At 41.9% G+C, this 20388-nt stretch overlaps 1 protein-coding gene across 1 annotated transcript in view; it reads right to left on the reverse strand.

The window, feature by feature from the left end:
* GRIN3A (glutamate ionotropic receptor NMDA type subunit 3A) overlaps window positions 1-19399 on the reverse strand; it is a 171799-nt gene extending 152400 nt beyond the window's left edge. The window contains exon 1 of the mRNA XM_003785185.2: window positions 18280-19399. Within this exon, the coding sequence (XP_003785233.1) occupies window positions 18280-18978 (699 nt within the window). The 5' untranslated portion in view covers window positions 18979-19399. The remainder of the gene's footprint in view (window positions 1-18279) is intronic.
* Between the last annotated feature and the right edge of the window lie 989 nt (window positions 19400-20388).

A 20388-nucleotide genomic window follows, 5' to 3' on the forward strand; every position in this document is an offset into this window, starting at 1 on the left:
TTTTTTTAGCAATTATATTTTTTACAAAACACACACACATGAAGGTCAAAGGAATTTGTTAGTTTTTTGCCATGAATTTGTTTTTCTTTAGTGCCTGTCTTAATTTAGGAAACAGAGGTCTCAGGAAAGGGAGAATAAGGAAACCAGCATTTTCAATAACTGAATACATACTATATGTCAAATGAAATGCTGTCATTAATCCACATGATATAAACTATTCTCTTTAATTGATACCTAAACACTATAAGTAGTCATCATTATCTCAGTTTTATGAGTAAGATTTCTAAGATTAATTCACAGGCACATTATGAATGGATTATATTCAATATCTTTTAGTGTCTTTTTCCCCCTTATTTTCTTGCTTTTACATAAGGGCATCCCCCCATCCTTTATGATATGTACTTATTCTAGCTCTCTCTACCTGCACCTTAAAGGAACCGTACCTGGTATGGGTACAGGCCTATTCACCTCCTATTACGTAGCGAGGCATTGAAGCACTTCTGCTTAATGCTTGTCTACTACAAATGCCTTGATATTGCCTATTCCAGAGGGTGTTGAACTGGTGACTGCCCAGCATTAGGAGGCCTGAGGTTTTGTTCAAAAAAGTGAATGAGTTGTCAGTGGCACCTGTGGCTCAAAGGAGTAGGGCACCAGCCCCATATACCAGAGGTGGTGGGTTCAAACCCAGCCCTTGCCAAAAACTGCAGAAAACAAACGAAAAAAAAGTGAGTGAGTTGTCAACATTGAAGGAGATTTTATTTATTTAGTTAGTTTTGAGACAAAGTCTCACTCTGTCACTCTGGGTAGTGTGCTGTGGCATCATAACTTATAGAAACCTCAATCTCTTGGGCTTAAGCAATCTTCTTGTCTCAGCCTCTCAAGCAGCTGGGACTCCAGGCATCCACCACAGGGCCAGGTTAGTTTTTCTGTTTTTAGTAGAGATGGGGTGTCACTTTTGCTCAGGCTAGTCTTGAACTCCTGAGCTCAAACAATCCACCCACCTTGGCCTCCCACAATGCTAGGATTACAGGTATGTACCATTATGCCTGGCTTCATGTAAGGAAATTTTTATATTAAAAAAAAATCTTAGCTTCTTTTGAAAAGTCAGAATATCTGGCAGCGTTCCCTGTGAGTAACAGCTGAGTGGTTGCAATGACAACCAGTGGTTGCAGTGGTGGCTGGCTGGCTGCTTTAGAAAGGTCAGGCACTCACTCGTCGGTGCACACAGCTTTGCTACTCTCCACTGTGTTCTTTGGGATTGCTTTTTCACATTTCCATTACCTTCTTGGCCCCCATAAGCCATCTGAGTTTGGGACCTCTGCCCCAGGTCATTAGTTTTCAATCTGTACTGTGCAGATATGAATCACCTGAAGGTGTTTCTTTAAAAAATTGTAGATAATGAGGCATATATTTGTAGGTGCCAAAATACTACACAACTTAGTGACATTCCGTGAGCCCCCAAATCTGTACTTCAAAATTACCAAGGTGACTTTTTCAGGTGCATCCTAGTCACATTTTATAAATCACATGAGATAAGACTTAGGATCGTGTGGTTCCCAAAAATGAGACTCAGAATTACCTGTGAAATTGTTTGTTTTTGTGGACATATTTCTATGTTCCAACCCCTAGGGGTCTGATTTGATAGATCAGGGTATCTATGTTTTGAAGTTACCTGGGTGCTGTTCACACACAGATGGTCACCACTCCGGAAGGCTGAAAACCCAAAGAATTGTACTTCCTGACAGACAAGCTGTGAGCACAGTGGGAAGCTAGGAATAGACGTGGCTAATCTGAGGCAAATCTGAACTCTTGCCTGACTTCCTGAGATTTTGTTTGACAGGAGATGACAGGATAAAACATAATTCCAGGAATTTTCTTTTTCACTGGCAATTCTTTCCAGTAAGTTTACTTTTCATCGAGTTTGGCATTCTGTAATTTTAAATGTCAAGAATCTTTGGCTATACAATGCAGTGAAATTGGCTGGAGGGGGAGTGAAGGTTTGGAAAAGCCATGGCTCAAAGGCATGAGAACAGTGTCATCTTCTGTCTAAGGCAAATTGAAAAATGATTCGGGGACAATGAAGGAAGCAGGAAGAGTTTGATGGGGCAGTAGAAACAGGTTTTCTATTTCTTACAAAATCAATTTCCCCCAGGCCTTACTCTCTGGACTTTGTTCTACATCTTATACTAAATTTTGGAGGGGTCACAAACTGAATTCCAGGGGTTCACGGACTCTCACTACCACAGTGAAGGAGGACCCCTTCCAGGAGGAGGTGCACTGGGTCAGGCTCACATCACCACACCTTGACAGGTGGCGAGTTCTCCACACGTGCTACTTAGCTCTGTGATGCCAGAAGGGATGGGAGTGTGGACCATTAATCCAGGTTAATCAACAGTCATGGAGCATCTCTTATGAGCCAGACATCGTATGAGGAGCCTAACAGTTCAGTCTGGTGGAGGAGAGAGAATCGCACATGTTAACAAATAATGACACTACTGTGTGACAAATGTGTAAGGTAGAAAAGTCACACAGAAGTGGAGGTGAGTAATTGTGGTAAGGGGAGGGTGGGCAGTGTACCAGGCACAGAAGAGCTGATGTTTATTTGGTACAGAGACAGAGGGAGAGGGCCATGCAAACAGTGAGGACAAACAGTATGTGCCAAGGCTTGGAGCAGTGTTGGAGCACAAAGTGCAAAAAGTGAGGACCAGTGTGAAGAATCAATGAGAAGGCGGGGCGCGGTGGCTCAGGCCTGTAAGGCCAGCACTCTGGGAGGCTGAGGCAGCACAGGTTTGAGACCAGCCTGAGCAAGAGTGAGACCCTGTCTCTAAAAATGGCCGCGTGTTGTGGAGGGCGCCCGTAGTTCCAGCTACTCGGGAGGCTGAGACAAGAGGATCTCTTGAGCCCAAAAGTTTGGGGTTTCTGTGAGCTGAGATGCCATGGAACTCTACTGAGGGCAATAAAGTGAGACTTTATCTCTAAAAAATAAAAAAAAATCAATGAGAAGAGGTAAGGGAGGATTAGGTAACAAAGGGTCTCGAATGCCACACTAAGCTGCTTAGAATTCATCTTAGAAGTTGGCGTTTGGCAGGGTGTAGGTAGTTCATGAGATGATTTTTATGTTGTTTAGGGACTTGACATTAATAATACTGAGTCACCTAGTGAGAACCTTAATCCTTTTTCAATTAGCATTTAATCTGTCTGTTTAGTCAAGGAGAAAGCCTTCATGTCAATGTGTCTTTAATGCGTCTATAACACCTGGAAATTTTCTTCTCTTTATTTTTTTTCTTTTTCTTTTCTTTTCTTTCTTTCTTTCTTTTTTCCTTTTTTTTTTTTTTTTTTTTTTTGTGGAGACAGAGTTTCACTCTATCACCCTTAGTAGAGTGCTGTGGTGTCACACAGCTCACAGCAACTTCCAGTTCCTGGGTTTAGTTGATTCCCTTGTCTCAGCCTCCTGAGTAGCTGGGACCACAGGTGCCCACCACAATGTCTGGCTATTTTTTTGTTGCAGTTTGGTCGGGGCTGGGTTTGAACCTGCCACCCTTGGTATATGGGGCTGGCACCCTGCCCACTGAGCCACAGGTGCCACCCCAAATTTTCTTTCTTAATAAAAGACTCAGGTTCAGACCTCTGGCAGGCAAAGTTACCTAGCGGGAATTGTTTTGTTTTCATTGTGGACTGATTTGTACAGTTAATTTCTATTTAAAACCAGACAAGTGGTATTGGTTTTTCATTAATGTTGTCAGGAAAAGATTTTAAAAATGAAGTTTAAGTAAAACAGCAAATTAGTTTTAAAAATTAATAGCAGTGGATAACACAGGTATGATGGAAATTGTGAAGGCAATACAGGTGTGCCTGAAGTTTGGGATGCACTGCTGACATTTGGGGAGAGTCGTGAAAAGGTGTCAGGAGGCTACTGGGCTGGGTTTCTTCTGATAGCAGCTTGGAGAATAGAGCAGAGGGGGTCAAGTTCGGGGGCCATTAGGGTACTGTAGGCAGACATGGTGGAGCCAAGGCTAAGCTTGTTGGTTTATTACTGATCTCTGCTAGTGTGGCTTCCTTTTCTTGTTCTTCAAGGAGGTCCCGAGAGCTCCCCTGGCTTGGGTTTGGGGTTAAATTCTGAAGCAGTTCTGAGACCTGGAGAAGTAAAGGTTTTTAGGTGGGTGCTGCCCTGCGAATGGTAAAGGTGCGCTTGGAATGAAGATTAGAATGGCATGTGATCACTTCCAGTATCCCAACCCAATATGGAGTTTCATTGAGAAATTGATGCACTCTCCAATCTTAACACGTGCATTTTCATGAATTTAAACTGGCAGTCCTAGCTTTAATAATAATTGATTTACCGAGTGTTTCTCATTCTAACCTGCGTTTTCGCTGCACTCCTCCTGTCCTGCCAGCGGTGAGCGCTGAGTTCCCTGTGTTCTCCTTCTGACAATGGGAACATCAAAAATGAACACATTTTTTAAGTTCCCTGCTTGGGAAGTGTGACACTCTGCTCTCCTCTCCACGTCCAATTGCTGCTGACCATTTGGAAATCACAGTTCTACCACTCCGGACATTTGCAAGAGGGTGGGACAATAGTGGGCTGTTTCTATTGCCAAATTAGTCCTGAGGAAAGCATATCCTGGAACTAGGAATGAATTTTCCTGAAGAAAAAGAATGTTTCAGTAACAAGGGTCCTCACCTCTTTTTAAAATTTGGATTTACAAGGTGTTTTTATGTACATGTATATTAACTCACGGAAACCAGTGTTAATTCCTCAACATAGCATAGTAGGCACTCAATAAATACATGTTGAATGAGTGACTATTTACAAAGAAGGAAACTGAGGTTCCAAGGCATTTTTCCAAAGTTCTACCAATAATTTTAGAACTATAATTTAAAGCCACGTTTCCACCTCTCCTTGCTACTCCACATCCCCCTGGGTATCCAACAGAAAGAGTCTGTTACAGATGGTGGTGTTTAGTGTCCGTATACTATTACTATCTAAGTTCTGATATATAATGGGTCAAACAGGCTTTGGTGGCCTGGCCTGAGGTCTTAAAAAGTACAGATAACATTGTTTTGATGGAAAAATCAATTCTGTATTAGGGCATACTTCATCTGCAAATCGTGACAACTTAGGCATATATCTGTCTTTCTGTATAGATATTCAATGGAAAATGCTTTTTAATGCACTGATTTACATTTATTGATTTTTAAAAAATCATATACACATTTCAACTTCTAGAAATTGTATGCTTTCTGTGTACCTATATCTCAACAGAATGTCATGGATTGGCAAGAGTCAGTTGCACATGTTTGTGAGACGGCCTTGAGGACCAGGGTTCTGTAGATTTGCTGATGATTATTGACCTATATTTCTCTGGCTTTCGGGGAGGCATGTCAGAGTCTTGGCACGTCAGTGAGGGATGGAATGCTTTTTTTGAGCTACACTCATAAAAACCTGGAGAATCTGATACTTTCTCTTAAGGGTGGTGTACCCCACTTCATTTCTGTGAATTACTGTTATAGTGAGCGATTGTTATTAAGGTGTGTATTTCATCCCACAAGAGTGTTAGGTCATGGAAAAAGAAAGGAAATATTGGATTGTAAAGTGGTTTTTGAGCAAGGGAATGGCATGAAGCTCAGCACATTAAACTTGATGGGTGTTTGCTGAAAGAATGAAAGAAAGAATGAGAGTTGCTTTAGGAAGATTTATCTAGCAGTAGTGTGCAAAATGGTTTGGCGGAAAGAAACTAGAGAAAAAGAGCCTCTCCAGAAGTATTGGTGGGAGAAGGGAATGTGAAAATAAGAAGAAAGAACTGGGAGATGAGAGATATATGGAGAAAGGCAGCAGAACCTGTTGAGAAGAAAAAGGAGAAGTCAAAGATGTTATGAAAAATCCTGTAGAGGCGGGAGGGATTGCTTCTCAGACTCTCTTTACATATTTTAAGTTTGGGGTTAGATTTGGAGATATGACTGAAAATTCCAATTAGAAATCTCTTTTCTTTTTACATGCAAAGAGATAAATTCAGGAGTTGAAGCCTTCGGAAAGGTCCTTCTATAGAGGTGTATTAGATTGAATTATTGCTTCACTATTTATACCTCCTTTGAAACTGTGCCCACTAAAATATTGGGTTATGGGTGGTACCAAGGATAGTCCATTTATTCAACAACTCTTCATTGCTTTGCTTATTTCTATCTCAGGGTCTTTGTACTTTTTGTTCCCTTGGCTCCTAATGCTCTTCCCATAGAAACTTGAGTGGTTCACTCCTTACTTTGTTCTCTGCTCAAAGGTAAAGCTCAGATGGGCCTCACTTGACCAACCATAGCCTTTCTCTCATCCTTTGCCCTGTTTTGTTTTTCCCCATGGCACGTGTCCCTACCAAATCACAGTATCTTACATAGTTCTTTGTTTGCATGTTTTGTTCTCTGTCTCCCCTTCTACAATGTGAGTTCCTTGAGAGCAGCTTTTCTACTTTATTTACTGCTGTATTCTAGGGCTTATATGGTGCATATGACTTAGGAGGATGGCCAGTGCTGATTGAATTAAGGGAGGATATGTAACTTGGGGTGGAGGGGAACCAACCTATGTAGATTGGGCAATCAAATGTCTGGATAATTTGGACTAAGATACATAACAAATGCAGTCAGATGGCCTGATGAGAGTTGTAAAGTCATTTGGGATCAGGCTAAGTCCTGTCTTAAGAACCACATCCATGGAGAAGTTATGGCAGATGTGAAGTGAGAAAGTGAAAAAAGAGTCACTGAGCCCCAGAGCAGGGGAGAAAGAGAGGAGCTTCCTAAACGCTCTTCGGGGGTGCAGCCCACTCTACCCCACACATTCTGTTCCTTGTCATTTTCCTGTAGAATGTCAGGACACACTGCCTCTTTTTGAACTTCATGGCATTCTTTTCCCCTTGCAATTGCACATCTTTTGACAGCACAATCCAATAGAACTTTCTATGGAAATGGAAATTGCCTATGTCTGTGATGTTCAATGTAATGACTACTACACATGTGTGCCACTGAATGCTTGAAATGTGACTCACGTGCTCGGGGGACTGACTTTTAAATTTTATATATTTTTAATTAATTTAAATCTAAGTCTCCATATTTGAATAGAGGCTATTGTATTGGACCACCCACATAGTCCAATACTATAGGCCATAGTAATTATTATAAAGGATCTAAGATAAGATGCGCAATCGGTAAGGAATAATGAAAAAGCAGCAGAAAAAAGAGGAGAAAAGCGTGGTGGTGCAGTAGAACTCAAGTAGAGGCCGTTCCACAGTGTGACTGTGAAAGTGTGAAGGAAGTGTTAAAGCTGGTGAATCGGGTATAGGCCCATTAGTAGCAGTCTCATTTATTCTTTGATGACCTGATTTTAAACAACAGAGACTAGGTAAACAAATCAGGAAATGACCCATTCAAAGGCATATGATCTTAAGAATGATGGAGGCTCGGCGCCTGTGGCTCAAGCAGCTAAGGCGCCAGCCACATACACCAAAGGTGGCAGGTTCAAATCCAGCCTGGCCCGCCAAACAACAATGGCTGCAACCAAAAAATGGCCAGGTGTTGTGGCGGGCGCCTGTGGCCCCAGCTACTTGGGAGGCTGAGGCAGGAGACTCGCTTGAGCCCAGGAGTTGGAGGTTGCTGTGAGCAGTGAAGCCATAGCACTCTACCCAGGGGCTCAGCTTGAGGTTCTGTCTCAAAAAAAAAAAAAAAAAAAAAAAAAAGAATGATGGAGAATAATATTAGTGATATGGGAAGATGTTTATCTTGTGTGGGTAAGTTAAAAGGGAACTTCATCAAATAGCAAGAACCAATTATCTAAAGCATATCTATCAGCAGATCTTCGGGTTGTATATTTAGGGGCGATTTTAATTTTATTCTTTGGCATTCTGTTAGCTTTCAGAATTATTCCCAAGGCATACACTTTTTTTTTTTTAATAATCAGAAGTGAAGGAATAAACGATGTGCTTAACACAATAAAATGGCGGCAGCTTTTCATACTGCACCGTGAACGAAAGTGATAGGAAACACAGCTACATAAACTAACCATGCTACATTTCTGCAGTTAGTGAAGAGTCTTTCATATTTTTCTCCCAACCCTCGGGACCCAGACTTTGAGATATCTTCCTTTGTGGTTTATAACGTTAGATATGCTGGCAGTACAGAAGAGGTTGTTGAATCTTTTTAGTAGAAGACAGAAGAAGGTCTTCTCTTTGATGGATTAGCCTACATCTCCCCCAGGCAGAGGCCCAGGCAGGAAGTAACTGCTGCTTTGAATCTCTTCCCGTGTTGTGAGGTTGAAATTCTTAGGATGCTTCAACTTAGAGCCATATTTGGGGGACCACTAGGTGGCTCTCTGTGTCTGTGACGGGTGAAGGCACACGGGATTAATTCAGACATGGATTTATCATTCATTTTACATATTGAAGTTTTTCTTTATGTGTATAATGAAGACTCAAATTTACTCCTGCTACAGGACCAAGATGATACTATGCCCTTGTGTGTGAAACTGTGTGTATACCTGCTCCTTTTGTGTTCACAAGATATGGAAGTAAATTATTTGTTTAATGGAATCTTCATTTAAGATCTCTGGTTAGAACTGAACAGGTATCATTCTACCACACAGCCATATATGATTCTGTTAGATAAAGATGTGCTGAAGCTTTAACTTTGTTCCTGAGAATATATATGTATATTTTAATCTGGAGAGTATTAACCCAACTTTTGTTTGGCTTCTATTTATAATAGTTGAGGCCTTCAATATAAAAAGAAGATTGCATGCAGGTTCTGTAGCCACAAAATAGCTTAGTACTATACTAATGCTCAGTAAGTTCAGCTCACGATCACCTCTGAGAGCAGAGTAGTGACATCCCATTTCTAAGCCCTTCTTAATAATGTTCCTGCAAGATACAGGCTGAGCTATTGTTTGGTGCTGTACAGATACAGCCACTTGCAGAGTGATGAAAATATAAAGATAGACTGCAAACACAAAGGAAAAGATCACCTTTTAATACAGAAATACCCAAATGCTCAAGTTTCAAAAGCCATGTCAAATTTGAGTTTTCAGAAATTTTTTTTATAACAAGACTTTTCTTTATTTCTCCTGTTCTTTGATGCCAGTGCCTCAGTAGGGTGACAACAGGGCTTTCCTTAATTGTACTCTACTATTGCTAAAATTTTAAACCATTAACCTCGAGAGAATCAAACACATCAAAATTTATTCAGGGTTATCTGTGGACATGCACGAATAGTGCAGCATGTGTTTTATTTTTATGATCAGAAAAGCAATATGCATTTGAAAAGTCCCTCAAAACTGTGTGCATCAAGCAGTTTTGACATACCAGAATTCAAAAAAGCACAAAGGGTTTTCTTTATGGTTGCCCCATATTGATAAGCCTTAGTATACAGCAGTGCTATTGTCCCTTAAACTTGGGTTAATAAGAGCCATGGTCAGTTACATTGATACACATAAAGCCCATAGGTAAAGAGAAGTTTTTGAACCTTTGATCCATGTCAATTTAGACTTTGCTCTTTCTAATAAAAAGTAAATACCAATTGAGTCATGGTTACTAGTGGGTGGAATCCCTGTGTCTTAGAAGACAGGAACCTAAATTGAAATTTGCTTGAATTTTTTTCTCCATCTACAAAGTGTATGAGTTGAAATAGAACCTGTCTTCCCGGGACAAAGATAAAGATTACCTGTCTCTTTTTTACCTTCTTCGGGCATGTGTCTGTAGGGGCAAGTGTATTAGTTGCCTATTGTTACTGTAATAAATTGCCAAAAACTTAGTGGTTTAAAATAACACCAATTTATTCTCTTATCACTTATGACTGGAGGTCACAGTTGCAATCAGTGTCACTGGGCTAAAGTCAAGGTAGGCAGGGCTGCATTCTTTTCAGAGCCTCTGAGGGGACAATCCATTTCCTTGGCTTTTCTGTTTCTAGTGACTATCTATTCCTTAGTTTACAGCCCCTTCCTCATCTTCAAAGTGTGTCAGTCCAATCTTCCCTTCCTTCATCACATTATTACATCATCACATAGCCTTCTGCTCTGACTCCAGCGCTGATTATTCTTAAAAGGACACATGTGATTACATTGGGCCCATCTGGACAATCCAGGATACCTTCCTCTCCTCCTGCCATACTTCACATGATCACATCTTCAAATCTCTTTTGCCATAAAAGATAACACACTCACACATTCTGAGGATTCAGATGTGGAAATCTTTGGGATGGTCACAGTGAAATAAGCCAACTCTGATCCAAAGACTCCCATCATTTCTCTTCTATCTCTTGTGCTACTTCTTTCTTTCATTTGCCCAGATGGAAATGGGTAGATGTCAAAATTTAGAACTAGGAAATGCCACAAAACCCTGAGGCCCAAGCTATGTGTTCCAACCGAATCTTCTCTAAAGAGCTGTGGACGAGGGAAGTCATGCACTTATTAATAAAGTGAAACCATCATTTCCATTCTATTATTGTCTTTTGAGTTTAGCTCCTCAGAGCCTTTTATGAGAAGTTAGGATAGTAGATAGGGAAAAATTTGTGAGTTCCTTGATAATTCTAACAGACCATAACAAAATTCTTAACCTCTGACATAACTGCTGTGAAAATGTGACCATCCTGAACCCATAGAAAGAAGTAACTAGCTAAAACTAGACCTCAAAGTCCACTTCATCTTGGACCAAACTTTACATATACTCATATTTCATGTGTATTTCAGTGAACTCTAAGTAGGATTTCAAAACAGCATATTTCAGCTGGGCAGTGGCCCTAACTGCTTGGAAGCCTGAAGAGGGAGGGTGGATTGGGCCCAAGAGTTGGGCATTATTGGCAGCATAGCAGGGCCATTTTCTTTTTTTCTTTCTTTCTTTTTTTTTTTTTATTTTTGAGACAGAGCCTCAAGCTGTCCCCCTGGGTAGAGTGCCATGGTATCTCAGCTCACAGCAACCTCCAACTCCTGGGCTCGAGCAAGTCTCCTGCCTCAGTCTCCCAAGTAGCTGGGACCACAGGCTCTCGCCACAACGCCTGGCTATTTTTTGGTTGTAGCCGTCGTTGTTGTTTGGCGGGCCCGGGTTGGATTCGAACCCGCCACCTTGGGTGTATGTGGCTGGCGCCTTAGCCACTTGAGCCACAGGCACCGAGCCAGCAGGGCCATTTTCTAAAAAACAAAAAATTTAAAACACCCTATTTCTTAATTTTTCTTTGGGTTGTTTGCTGGAACTGGATATCCTAAGTCTGAATATTATACATATATTGAAAGTGTATATAGAAATTTCCTGGAAAACAGGCTAAAATACTAGAGTTCATATTCTGATTACTGTTATATTAATCTTGCTATATCAATACTTTGTGCTAAAATAACCATCATTATCATGATAAGAACAAGTTGCACTCAAGATACCATGTTCACATTGAAATAGTTCTCACTACAAACGTATGAGATATTCACATTTTATGATTCAAGAAATTAAAACCTGGAGACACGAAGGTTGCTTCCTAAGGAAGGATGTCTAGAAAGTTGTAGACCTGAGATTTCAACATAGCTCCCAGCTTCTCAAAAGCAAACGCTCTTAATTCTCACCTTTCATTTCCCTCATCTGTATGTTATTATCTCAGGTTTTGTCATTTGCATTATGAAAGTAATAATATTTGTCCTGCTCACTGCGCAAAGTAATTGATAAAATGATAAAGTAAATGAGAATGGACTTTGTCAATTTTTTTTTGTTTTGGTTTTATTTAATTTATTTAATTTATTTATTTTAGATTAAGATGAGGGTGAGAATGATTAAGTCACATTGTTTCCATTTCTAAGTCAAAGATCAAGTTGTAGTTGAGCCCTTCATCCAGGGGTGTGCGTACACCCTTACACCGCGTACATTAGAGCCTACCGATCCTCCTCCCTCCTCCCTTGATAAATTTAAACATACTCCACAATTTATTGTTCTTGAAATATATATTTTCTTATTGAAGTATTGAAAGCACAGATGAGAAAAGTGGGAAGGCAACTTATCTTTTTTCTCTTATTATTTTTTGATTATATAGATAACATATCATTATTTTTAGGAAAGCAGAGGCATGAATATGAAAAAATAGGACGTCTGCCATCTAAATTATAATCATTATTGATGTTTTTATAAATAAAGTTCCAGACTTCACATTTTATCAAAATGAAGTCACACTTTATATATGTTTTATAAAGTGTTTTACTTTTCTATGTCAATCAACAGAGCGTTATTTTGAATGCGTACATAGTACTCATTGTAAAGATATATCATGATTCAATCAATTAAATTCTCACTGATTAATGTTTAGTGTACAGTGTACTTTTAACTGTCGAACCTGGAAGTAGATCAGTCTTTTATCCTTTCTACTGGGATATAAAAGCAGTGATGGATCCGGTCTGTTCTTTGGTTGTAGGCTGCAAATTACTAAATTCACAAGGAATCATTAGCCTTTTATCTTCTTGATGACTCCTCACCTCCTACACTGGATAGTTCTTTCTATTTCCATATATTTTGCCTATATATTGGTAGCTACCTTACAGGGCTGTTAGGAGGATTATATAAACACATGTGTGAAGAAGCCTTGGGAAACATAAATGCTACAAGAATATATATGATTAAAATATTTCCTAGATTTATGCTTCAAATGAATAATGATAAAGCAGAACTCAGATGAATTAAAAGCTGTCTAATTCTTTATCACTTGAGCCCCTGCAAGGCTCATCTCCATCACTGGGCCAGACTGGGTTTATTCCTGCTGCTCTCATTAACATCGCAGGTCAGGGACCAACCCACTCCCTCAGTGCAAAAGATAAAACACAGTGAAGAGTTCCCCCTAAAAATGCCTGAATCTTATATAGTTAGGAAGAAGATCTGAGAATGTGGCTGAGGTCAGGCTGAGAGAAGAGAGGGGAGAGCGAGCGAGCAAGCTTCCTCTCTCTCTTAGCTCATCTTCTCCCCATGGCTCTTTTTCTCCTACATTCCCATAAAGAAGATATCAGAGAAAGACAATTGAATGGCTGAAAGATTTCTGTGAGTTTGTCATTCACACCTCCATTCATGAAACAACGTGGCAGATTATAAGAGATGTTCATTTTTCTTAAATAGTCTTATGGATTTGGCATCCGATTTCTGGGGCTGTATAGCTCCTCTACTCTTCTGTGTATGTGGCAGCAGCTAGCAGAGCAGGCAGGAAAAAAGACAATGAGATTTCTCATCTCAACAGTTAGTGATTTCACTAAAATGAGCAATACCTTGACGCGAGCCCAATATAGTTGTCTAGGGCAATTACACTCAAAGTAGCTGATGTGAAAATTTTTAAGTGTCCATGGTGAGATAAAGAGCTTGTGGCAGGCAGTATAAACTAACACATTACTTTCTTTATCAAGAAAGACTTGTAAAAAAAAAAAAAGTTGAATGAGCTAATGTGTGCTTAGTCACAGAGTTGTGAAATAAGGGTATGAATGGGACAATCTCTGTGTGGCCATAGTCCTAGGGATAATGAGTTTGTCTATAGAAAAAACTTATGGCCAATACGAAGGACCAACATTTCTCAAAAACCTTGAGCATCTTATTGAAGCTTCTATGGCAGAATCTAAGGCTCTCGAAGCTGGGCTGAATAGTTGTCACTGGTTCAGACAGTGACATGCATGCAGTACTAAGGCATGTGTTCTTTTCCCAGGCAAGTGTGCAAACTTCTTAGGAACCTATTTGGGTTTTTGTCTTTGTTTTTGGCTAGACCCACTCAATTTTCTTTATAAGAGAAAAACTGAGGGGGAGTGTAAAGGGGAAGTTGGGGGATGGAGACGTTACATGTAAATAATATCCCATTTTGATTAGTAATTGCAAATCAAAATTCTCACGAATGGAGAATTATTGGAGAATTAGGGATTAATGTATTCTTATTAGATCATGACACACTAGGTATTTGGTTAACACTGTACATTTTCCCAAGGTACTTCTGGTTTCTCATTTGATTCACAAAACAACTCTGTCAGCATGGTGAAGTACCTTATTTTGACTGGTAAGCATTAATGCTCGGAGGGAGAGTCACTTGCTTGAGATTACATGGCTAGAAAGATACAGAGGCAGATGGGAATCTTTTGACCACTATTTTATATGCTTTCTATTATACTGTGTTCTTTTAACTGAGATGGTTTGACTCTAACTGGGAGTATTCATGAATAAAACCCAATGGTGCAAAATCCATGGTGCCTTTTGCAGTAGCAGAAGATAAAGCACTGAGAAATTGGTCTTCAGATAGTTCAGCTGATTTAATAATAAATTAAGATACAATGGTCAAATAAGATCAAAATCAAATATCTTCTTTATGGATTAAATGACATTCCTGTGGTAAGTGGGAGAGACAGACTAATTGCCCAATAAATGGTGTCTGCTAGTCTCTTCTGCTCTATTTATTTAGAAAAATAAATACTATAAATAAATTACCAGTTAAAAAAAACTTCCAAATTAATTCTGCATCTCTTTTCCTCGAGAAGAACCTGTAAAAAGATCACTACTAGGAAAAGTTTTGCACCACTTGAGATTTAATTTGAAATTGTTTATCTTGAAGTGAGCAACAATTAGGGGCTACAATCAGCCATTCAGCATAAAGTTGTGGAAGAATACGTTTCCCCCAGAGGAGAGCTGTGCTTTGCACGAAGGAAGTCAAGGAAAACTAACACAGTTGAGAGCAGATATTTAAAAAATAAGTGTCCCTTCCTGGTCCCCTCATGAGGTACTGAGGTTATTGAGTATCACTGCTGTGTTCCTATACTATATACAAGTAGTGCTGTGCTGGCCAGATTCTAACACACAGACTTCAGTTCTCAGCCCTGTGTTATCAGAAAAAATGGGCCATCTAAAACATTTACATTTCCATGTCAAAAAAAATGGATTTGTTGTACATATGACTAATGAGACAGCCAAAATTGTGGTAAGTACATTGAACAAGAGTTGAAAACAGTCACTTTCGAATTGCATCAGTTTGATCTAAGACAATAATGTCAACTTCATTAACTCTGCCTAATGGAACTGAAATGGAATTCATAGAAGATATGTATTTTGGGAGAAATGTGTGCTTGTTACTATCTCAGCAGGTAAATTGTAGACTTAACTTTGAAGAAACCGCACAAATCCTCTAAAATCGCTAGAAGAAAAAGAAATATGGACACAGAAGAGAAAAAAAAGTGTAACTGTAGGCACTTGATGTAACAAATGTAAAAGGAACTAGGTTCATATGCAACCCCATTATTTGACAGTCATAGGAATAGAATTTAGAACTAAGAAGTGATCATTTTTACTAAAATGGATTAGCCTCAAGTGGGGGTTTGAGTGTGGTAGAGAAGTGAGAATTTTTTTCTTAGTAGGAATGTGCTCTGACTCCATCCTGTGTGTAATGGTGTATTAAATTTGTATAGTGTAGTGACAATATACACGTGTTTTTTGTTTGTGTTTGGCCAGGGCCAGGTTTGAACCGGCCACCTCTGGTATATAGGGCCGGTGCCCTACTCCTTTGAGCCACAGGTGCCACCTGACAATATATAGGTGTTTTCAAAAAGTGAGTAGTGAACTAGTTTACTTTTAAGGACTTTTCCTGCCTGCAGGAAGTTAGTTCCCTCCAAACCAATTATGTGTTTATGTTTTGAGTACATAGTATATTGAAATGAAACTTCTGTGCTTTTCTTGGTCATGTCAGTGGTATCTCCTTCCATTCAAGAGTGGTGGCAGGATGTTACCAAAGCCATTACTTATGGACTGGAACCTGCATCTGAAAGAAATCAGCAGCCCCTGAGAATGTGAGAGAAAACAGCTGCTGTTGTTCCTCCTCTACGAGCAATTTTGGTTTGTCTGAATAAGAGACCCAATTTTATTTTACTTGGTTGTGTGAATAAGTTCACTTCCTTCCAGAAACCTTTATTCAGGCTCTGACATAATTAACAAGTTAAATCAGAGGGGAGCAGACTTTGAGGATAATGGCTAAATCGTCAATTTTATTTAATGTGTAGAATGAGTTTGACATTCTCTTAGATTTAGAAAGTTTTTTCTTTTTAAAGTCACATCAGTGTATTAATGCAAGGTCCACTTTTCAGGAGAAGAAAGGGAAAAACCAGTTATGATTTCTCCTGAATGCAGATTATGGTCGCATCCTAAAATTACATATTATAGTGATTTGGCATTGAGCAGAACATTCTTAATATTGAATTTGGAGAATGCCATTTAAATGATAGAATCATAGTAAGACACGTTAAATATGTTTGAACTGAAAATGCAAAAGGAGATGAAAATATCCTCACGGGACAAATCAGGGCTGAATTAATACAGTAATCTCTCTCTTTCAAGATGTGTACCATGAAAGCAACAATGATGACGATGATTTGAAATGTTTCTGAATACAGAAGTAACTGTGCTTGACCGACTATTTATTTTATTGTCGATTTGTCTCTGGTGGACTTTATTCTTCCAGTCTTCTTAAAGCTTTGAATTTTACTGACACTAGATTCTGCTTCATGGTTTTTCCAGTCGGAATGTGCTGTACACTGCACACTTCCATTAGGGAACACAATTTCTCTTCTAGCTAAGAAACCCTAATTTTTTTTGAGGGGGGAGGAAAGTGCTGCTATTTAAGATTCTTGCCAAACAATCTACAAATGGAAAGGCGTCTGGAGACTGTGACCACTATTGGCAACTTATGAAGTATTAGGTAATAAGGAAGCAATGGTGAGACGCTAGTGGTGCTGACTCCTGCATTCTGTTAGATCTGATTCTGCATGGATATTAATAATGATGCACCCTATGGATGCAATTTCATGTTTATAACACTTGGGCCATTGGCAGCATTGTGCACCTGTGTTTCCCATGCCTTCCCATCTGCTGCTTATAGTCATTCAGATTCAGGTGACAGAAATATTTTAGATAAAAGTTAATTAGCCTGCACTCTGCAGATCAAATTTCTATAGTTCAGCATTAAATAGGAATCTTCCAGGTAACTGCTGAAAGTGGTTTGTATTCACCCTTCCTAAAATTAAAAATGTAAGATTTATTTTTCTAGGAAAAGGAATCTTTAGTACTCCCTGGATATTTTATGCACAGATTCCACCAAACTTTTGACATGTATATTGCCCTTATTCATTTTAGCTCTTATCTCTGCATATATATCAGAAGCAGAAGTAGAGAGATTAGAAATACACACATGTATACATAATCTAAAGGAACAGAGTGAACATGTTGCAGCCAGAAATTCTCCAACGTGTGGACACTGACCAATGTTGAGCCAGCCCCAGAACTTTCCTCAGTTTCTCAATCTTTAAAATGGGCCCAATACCAGTTACCTGTCAGCTTAACAAATACTTTGTGCAAGGGTTAATTCAGCTGGACACTATGTAAAAGTAATACATAAAATGCAGAGAACTCCTATTGCTCAAGGACCTTGTTCTGTCCTTAAATATTTATCTCCTTGTTATTACTTATCAACAGTTAAGTTCACAAATAGCTTCCTTTATTGAAAATATGTTTGCTTTTTTTAACGGACAAAAAAGGGTAATTATTCTTAGGCAATGGGAACAGAGATAAAAGCAATTGCATAGCAGCCTCTGAGTCCCTGTCACACAGAGGGAAGGCAGGGACAAAGAAATAATCCCCAAATGAATCTTCCCATCCATTGTTTCACTGTTCTGTATTTCTAATACTTTCCAATACCCCAAACACTCTTAACCACTCTTCTTCACGGATCGCTTCTGTACTAGCTGCAGATTCTCTGTATACTCAAAGGAATTCAGAGGCATGTTTCTTCCTTACACCATCGCCTGGGGCTCACACACACTTCTGAAGTCAAAGGCAGCAGATGCTGCTTTCTCTCCCACAGGCTCTCAGAGTTCCTCACTGGAATGTGAGACTCAGGGACCCCCTATCCCCATCCCCAGCCCTTCTATTTGGCGCCTTGACCGCTCTCCACGGTCCTGAATCTCCACTTCTACTTCTGCCGGGCACACACTAGACTTTTCCCAGCTGGTCAAAACATGAAGATGTTTTTTCCCCTTTTCTCCCTATTTCCTTTTTTCTTTCCACATTTTATTTTCATCCACTCTTAAAGTGTTTGATTCTACTTCCGCTGAGGTCCTTCTACCTACGACCTGTGACTATGGTTCCATCCTTAAACAATGTCAAAGTTATAAGACACCACGTCCCTCTGGACGTCAGCGGGCCCCCTTTGCTCGCCCCACTCTACCGTCCCTGCCCCCAGCGGCGCCTGTCTGCACTCCACGCGCCACTCGCCTCTCACCTGACTCTCCCGCGGAAACTCGTGGCGCACGATGCTGATCACTGGAATGTGCAGGACCGAGCTGACCAAGTCCAGCTCCATCATCTCGCCCAGGCCCTGGGGGAAGGCGAGCAGCGCCGATACTCCTTGCACCACCACGGTGTGGCACACACTTTGCAGAAAGGAGAAAGGGTCACTGCTCCACGGCGAGCTAGGGGAGGAGAAGGGCAAAAGCGGCAGATCGCCCAGGCCTGCCTCGATGGCCATCACGACTTCCAAAGACAGGTTGTAGGGCAGCAGCCCTTCCACGCGGTTCAGGTTGTCCACCGCGAATAGGAGGGCGTCCCGCGGCCACAGGGTCTCGGGCCCCGGGCCCTCCCCGGGCTTCCGGACGCCAGGCGGCCCCCGGCCACGCAGGGTGCTCCCCAACCAGCGTGCGCCCGGCGAGGGCGCCGGGGGCCGCCGAGTCCCTGGCTCCGGTTCATCCCTCTGGGCGCTTGCCCGGCTGCCGTCTGGAGCGCGGCTGGCCGCGCGGGGGGCCGTGGTCCAGGGCTGCAAGTGCACCGCGCCCACCCTCACCGCGTGCCCGATGCGCTTGAGGATCTGGCAGGGCTGCGGGTGCGAGGAGGAGCCGGGCACCCCGGCTAGCACCAGTGCGCAGGGCGGCGGCAACAGCAGACAGACCCTGCTCAGCAGCCACCACAAACTCAGTCTCCTCATTACTGAGACCCGCAGGGAGAAAGCGCGCCCCCTCCTGCGCCCGCCTCGCCCCTCGGCAGCTGCCGCCTAAGGTCTCCGCCTCCAGGTCCCGCGCGCAGCTTCACTCTCGGCGAAGCGGTCCCAGGAGCTGGCACGGTCTCCGGGCCATCCGAATTGAAGCCTAGCGCGCCCTTGGCAATCTCAGATCCAGCTCCGGGGTGCCTCCGCCTGGCATCCTCTGCCCGCCCGGGCACTGCGCGGAGCGGGGCAGGCGGGCGGGCGGGCGCCTGTCACCCGCGGCTGGGGCGCGGGTTCCCTGCCCGCCCCATCTGCAGGGCGCCTGGCACTGCGTCCGGCCCCTCGAGGCGGCTGGGCTGGGAAGCAGCCCGAGTTCCAAGGGGGCAGCGCGGACAGAGGAGCGGCGCTCGCACTTGGGTTCTTTCCCTTTTCCACCCAGGCGAGACCCACTTCTTTCCCGGGGTGGCGTTGGAGAGAGCGTTCACGCCCGGGGTGCGGAAAAGGGGACGCCAAATCCGCTTTGCTCCGCTGTGGGCCACCCTCTTGCAGGCTCCCCCGGCGCTAGCTTCATTTTCCTTCTTCCTTCGCCACTTCCTCTCTTCTTTCTTTCGTTATTTTCTGCCCAGTCGCCACTGCCGCTTGCTTCCTTGGAGGAGCAACACGACTGGCCAGCAAAGGGTGGTTCTGCTCCGAGCGCCAAAGTTCTCCCCGCCTCAGCCGGCGCCTCCCTGTTGCTGAGCCCTGGCGCCGGCCTGTCGCTTGGCTGCGCTAAACGCCCACTGTTGGTGAGATTCCCGAGTGCCACATCCAGTGCCCCAGGAAAGTCCTCTCCCCTCAGAGGCTGAAGCCCGAGTTTGCAAAATTCCCTGAGACCTCAGAGGGAAAAAAGACTGAGCCGTGGAGAATTCTGAACTCAGAGTCGTGCCCGAGGGATCTGAAATCCAGTGGTTCACTGAAATAGGCTCAAAAAAGGCTGTGACTTCAACAAGCTTCTCGATGTGTCGCTTTAAAGGTTGTTCTAACGAAGGGTATTAAGGCAAGAATTATTTACACATGTAATCTCCTCAGCTGCCTTCTCTCTGGTACGCGGACCTTTGCGTTTTTAAGGATGTTAATTCTGAGAATCTGCTTTTAGGCCCTCAGAATTAAAACCGAGTTCAAAGCAATTATTTGTTCATGATATTAGAGAGATTCAAAATACTCTTCGAATTTCAAATAAAGCCAACAGCAATCTCCAGTTTGGACTAAAAGTCCCCAGATCACTTTTTCTGCTAAGTTATTTTATTTGTATGGTAATACAGGGAGGTCAATAGGTCGTGATCTAATTTTCTTCCTACATGATCTGAGTAGTCTGGAACTAGAGGGAAAAGAAAGAGTTAAGAGCAGGCCTGTGGTTTCCACACACACAAAGAA

Source organism: Otolemur garnettii, unplaced genomic scaffold, assembly GCF_000181295.1.
Source record: "Otolemur garnettii isolate 467f Iridium unplaced genomic scaffold, OtoGar3 scaffold00014, whole genome shotgun sequence".
Classification (NCBI taxonomy): domain Eukaryota; kingdom Metazoa; phylum Chordata; class Mammalia; order Primates; family Galagidae; genus Otolemur; species Otolemur garnettii.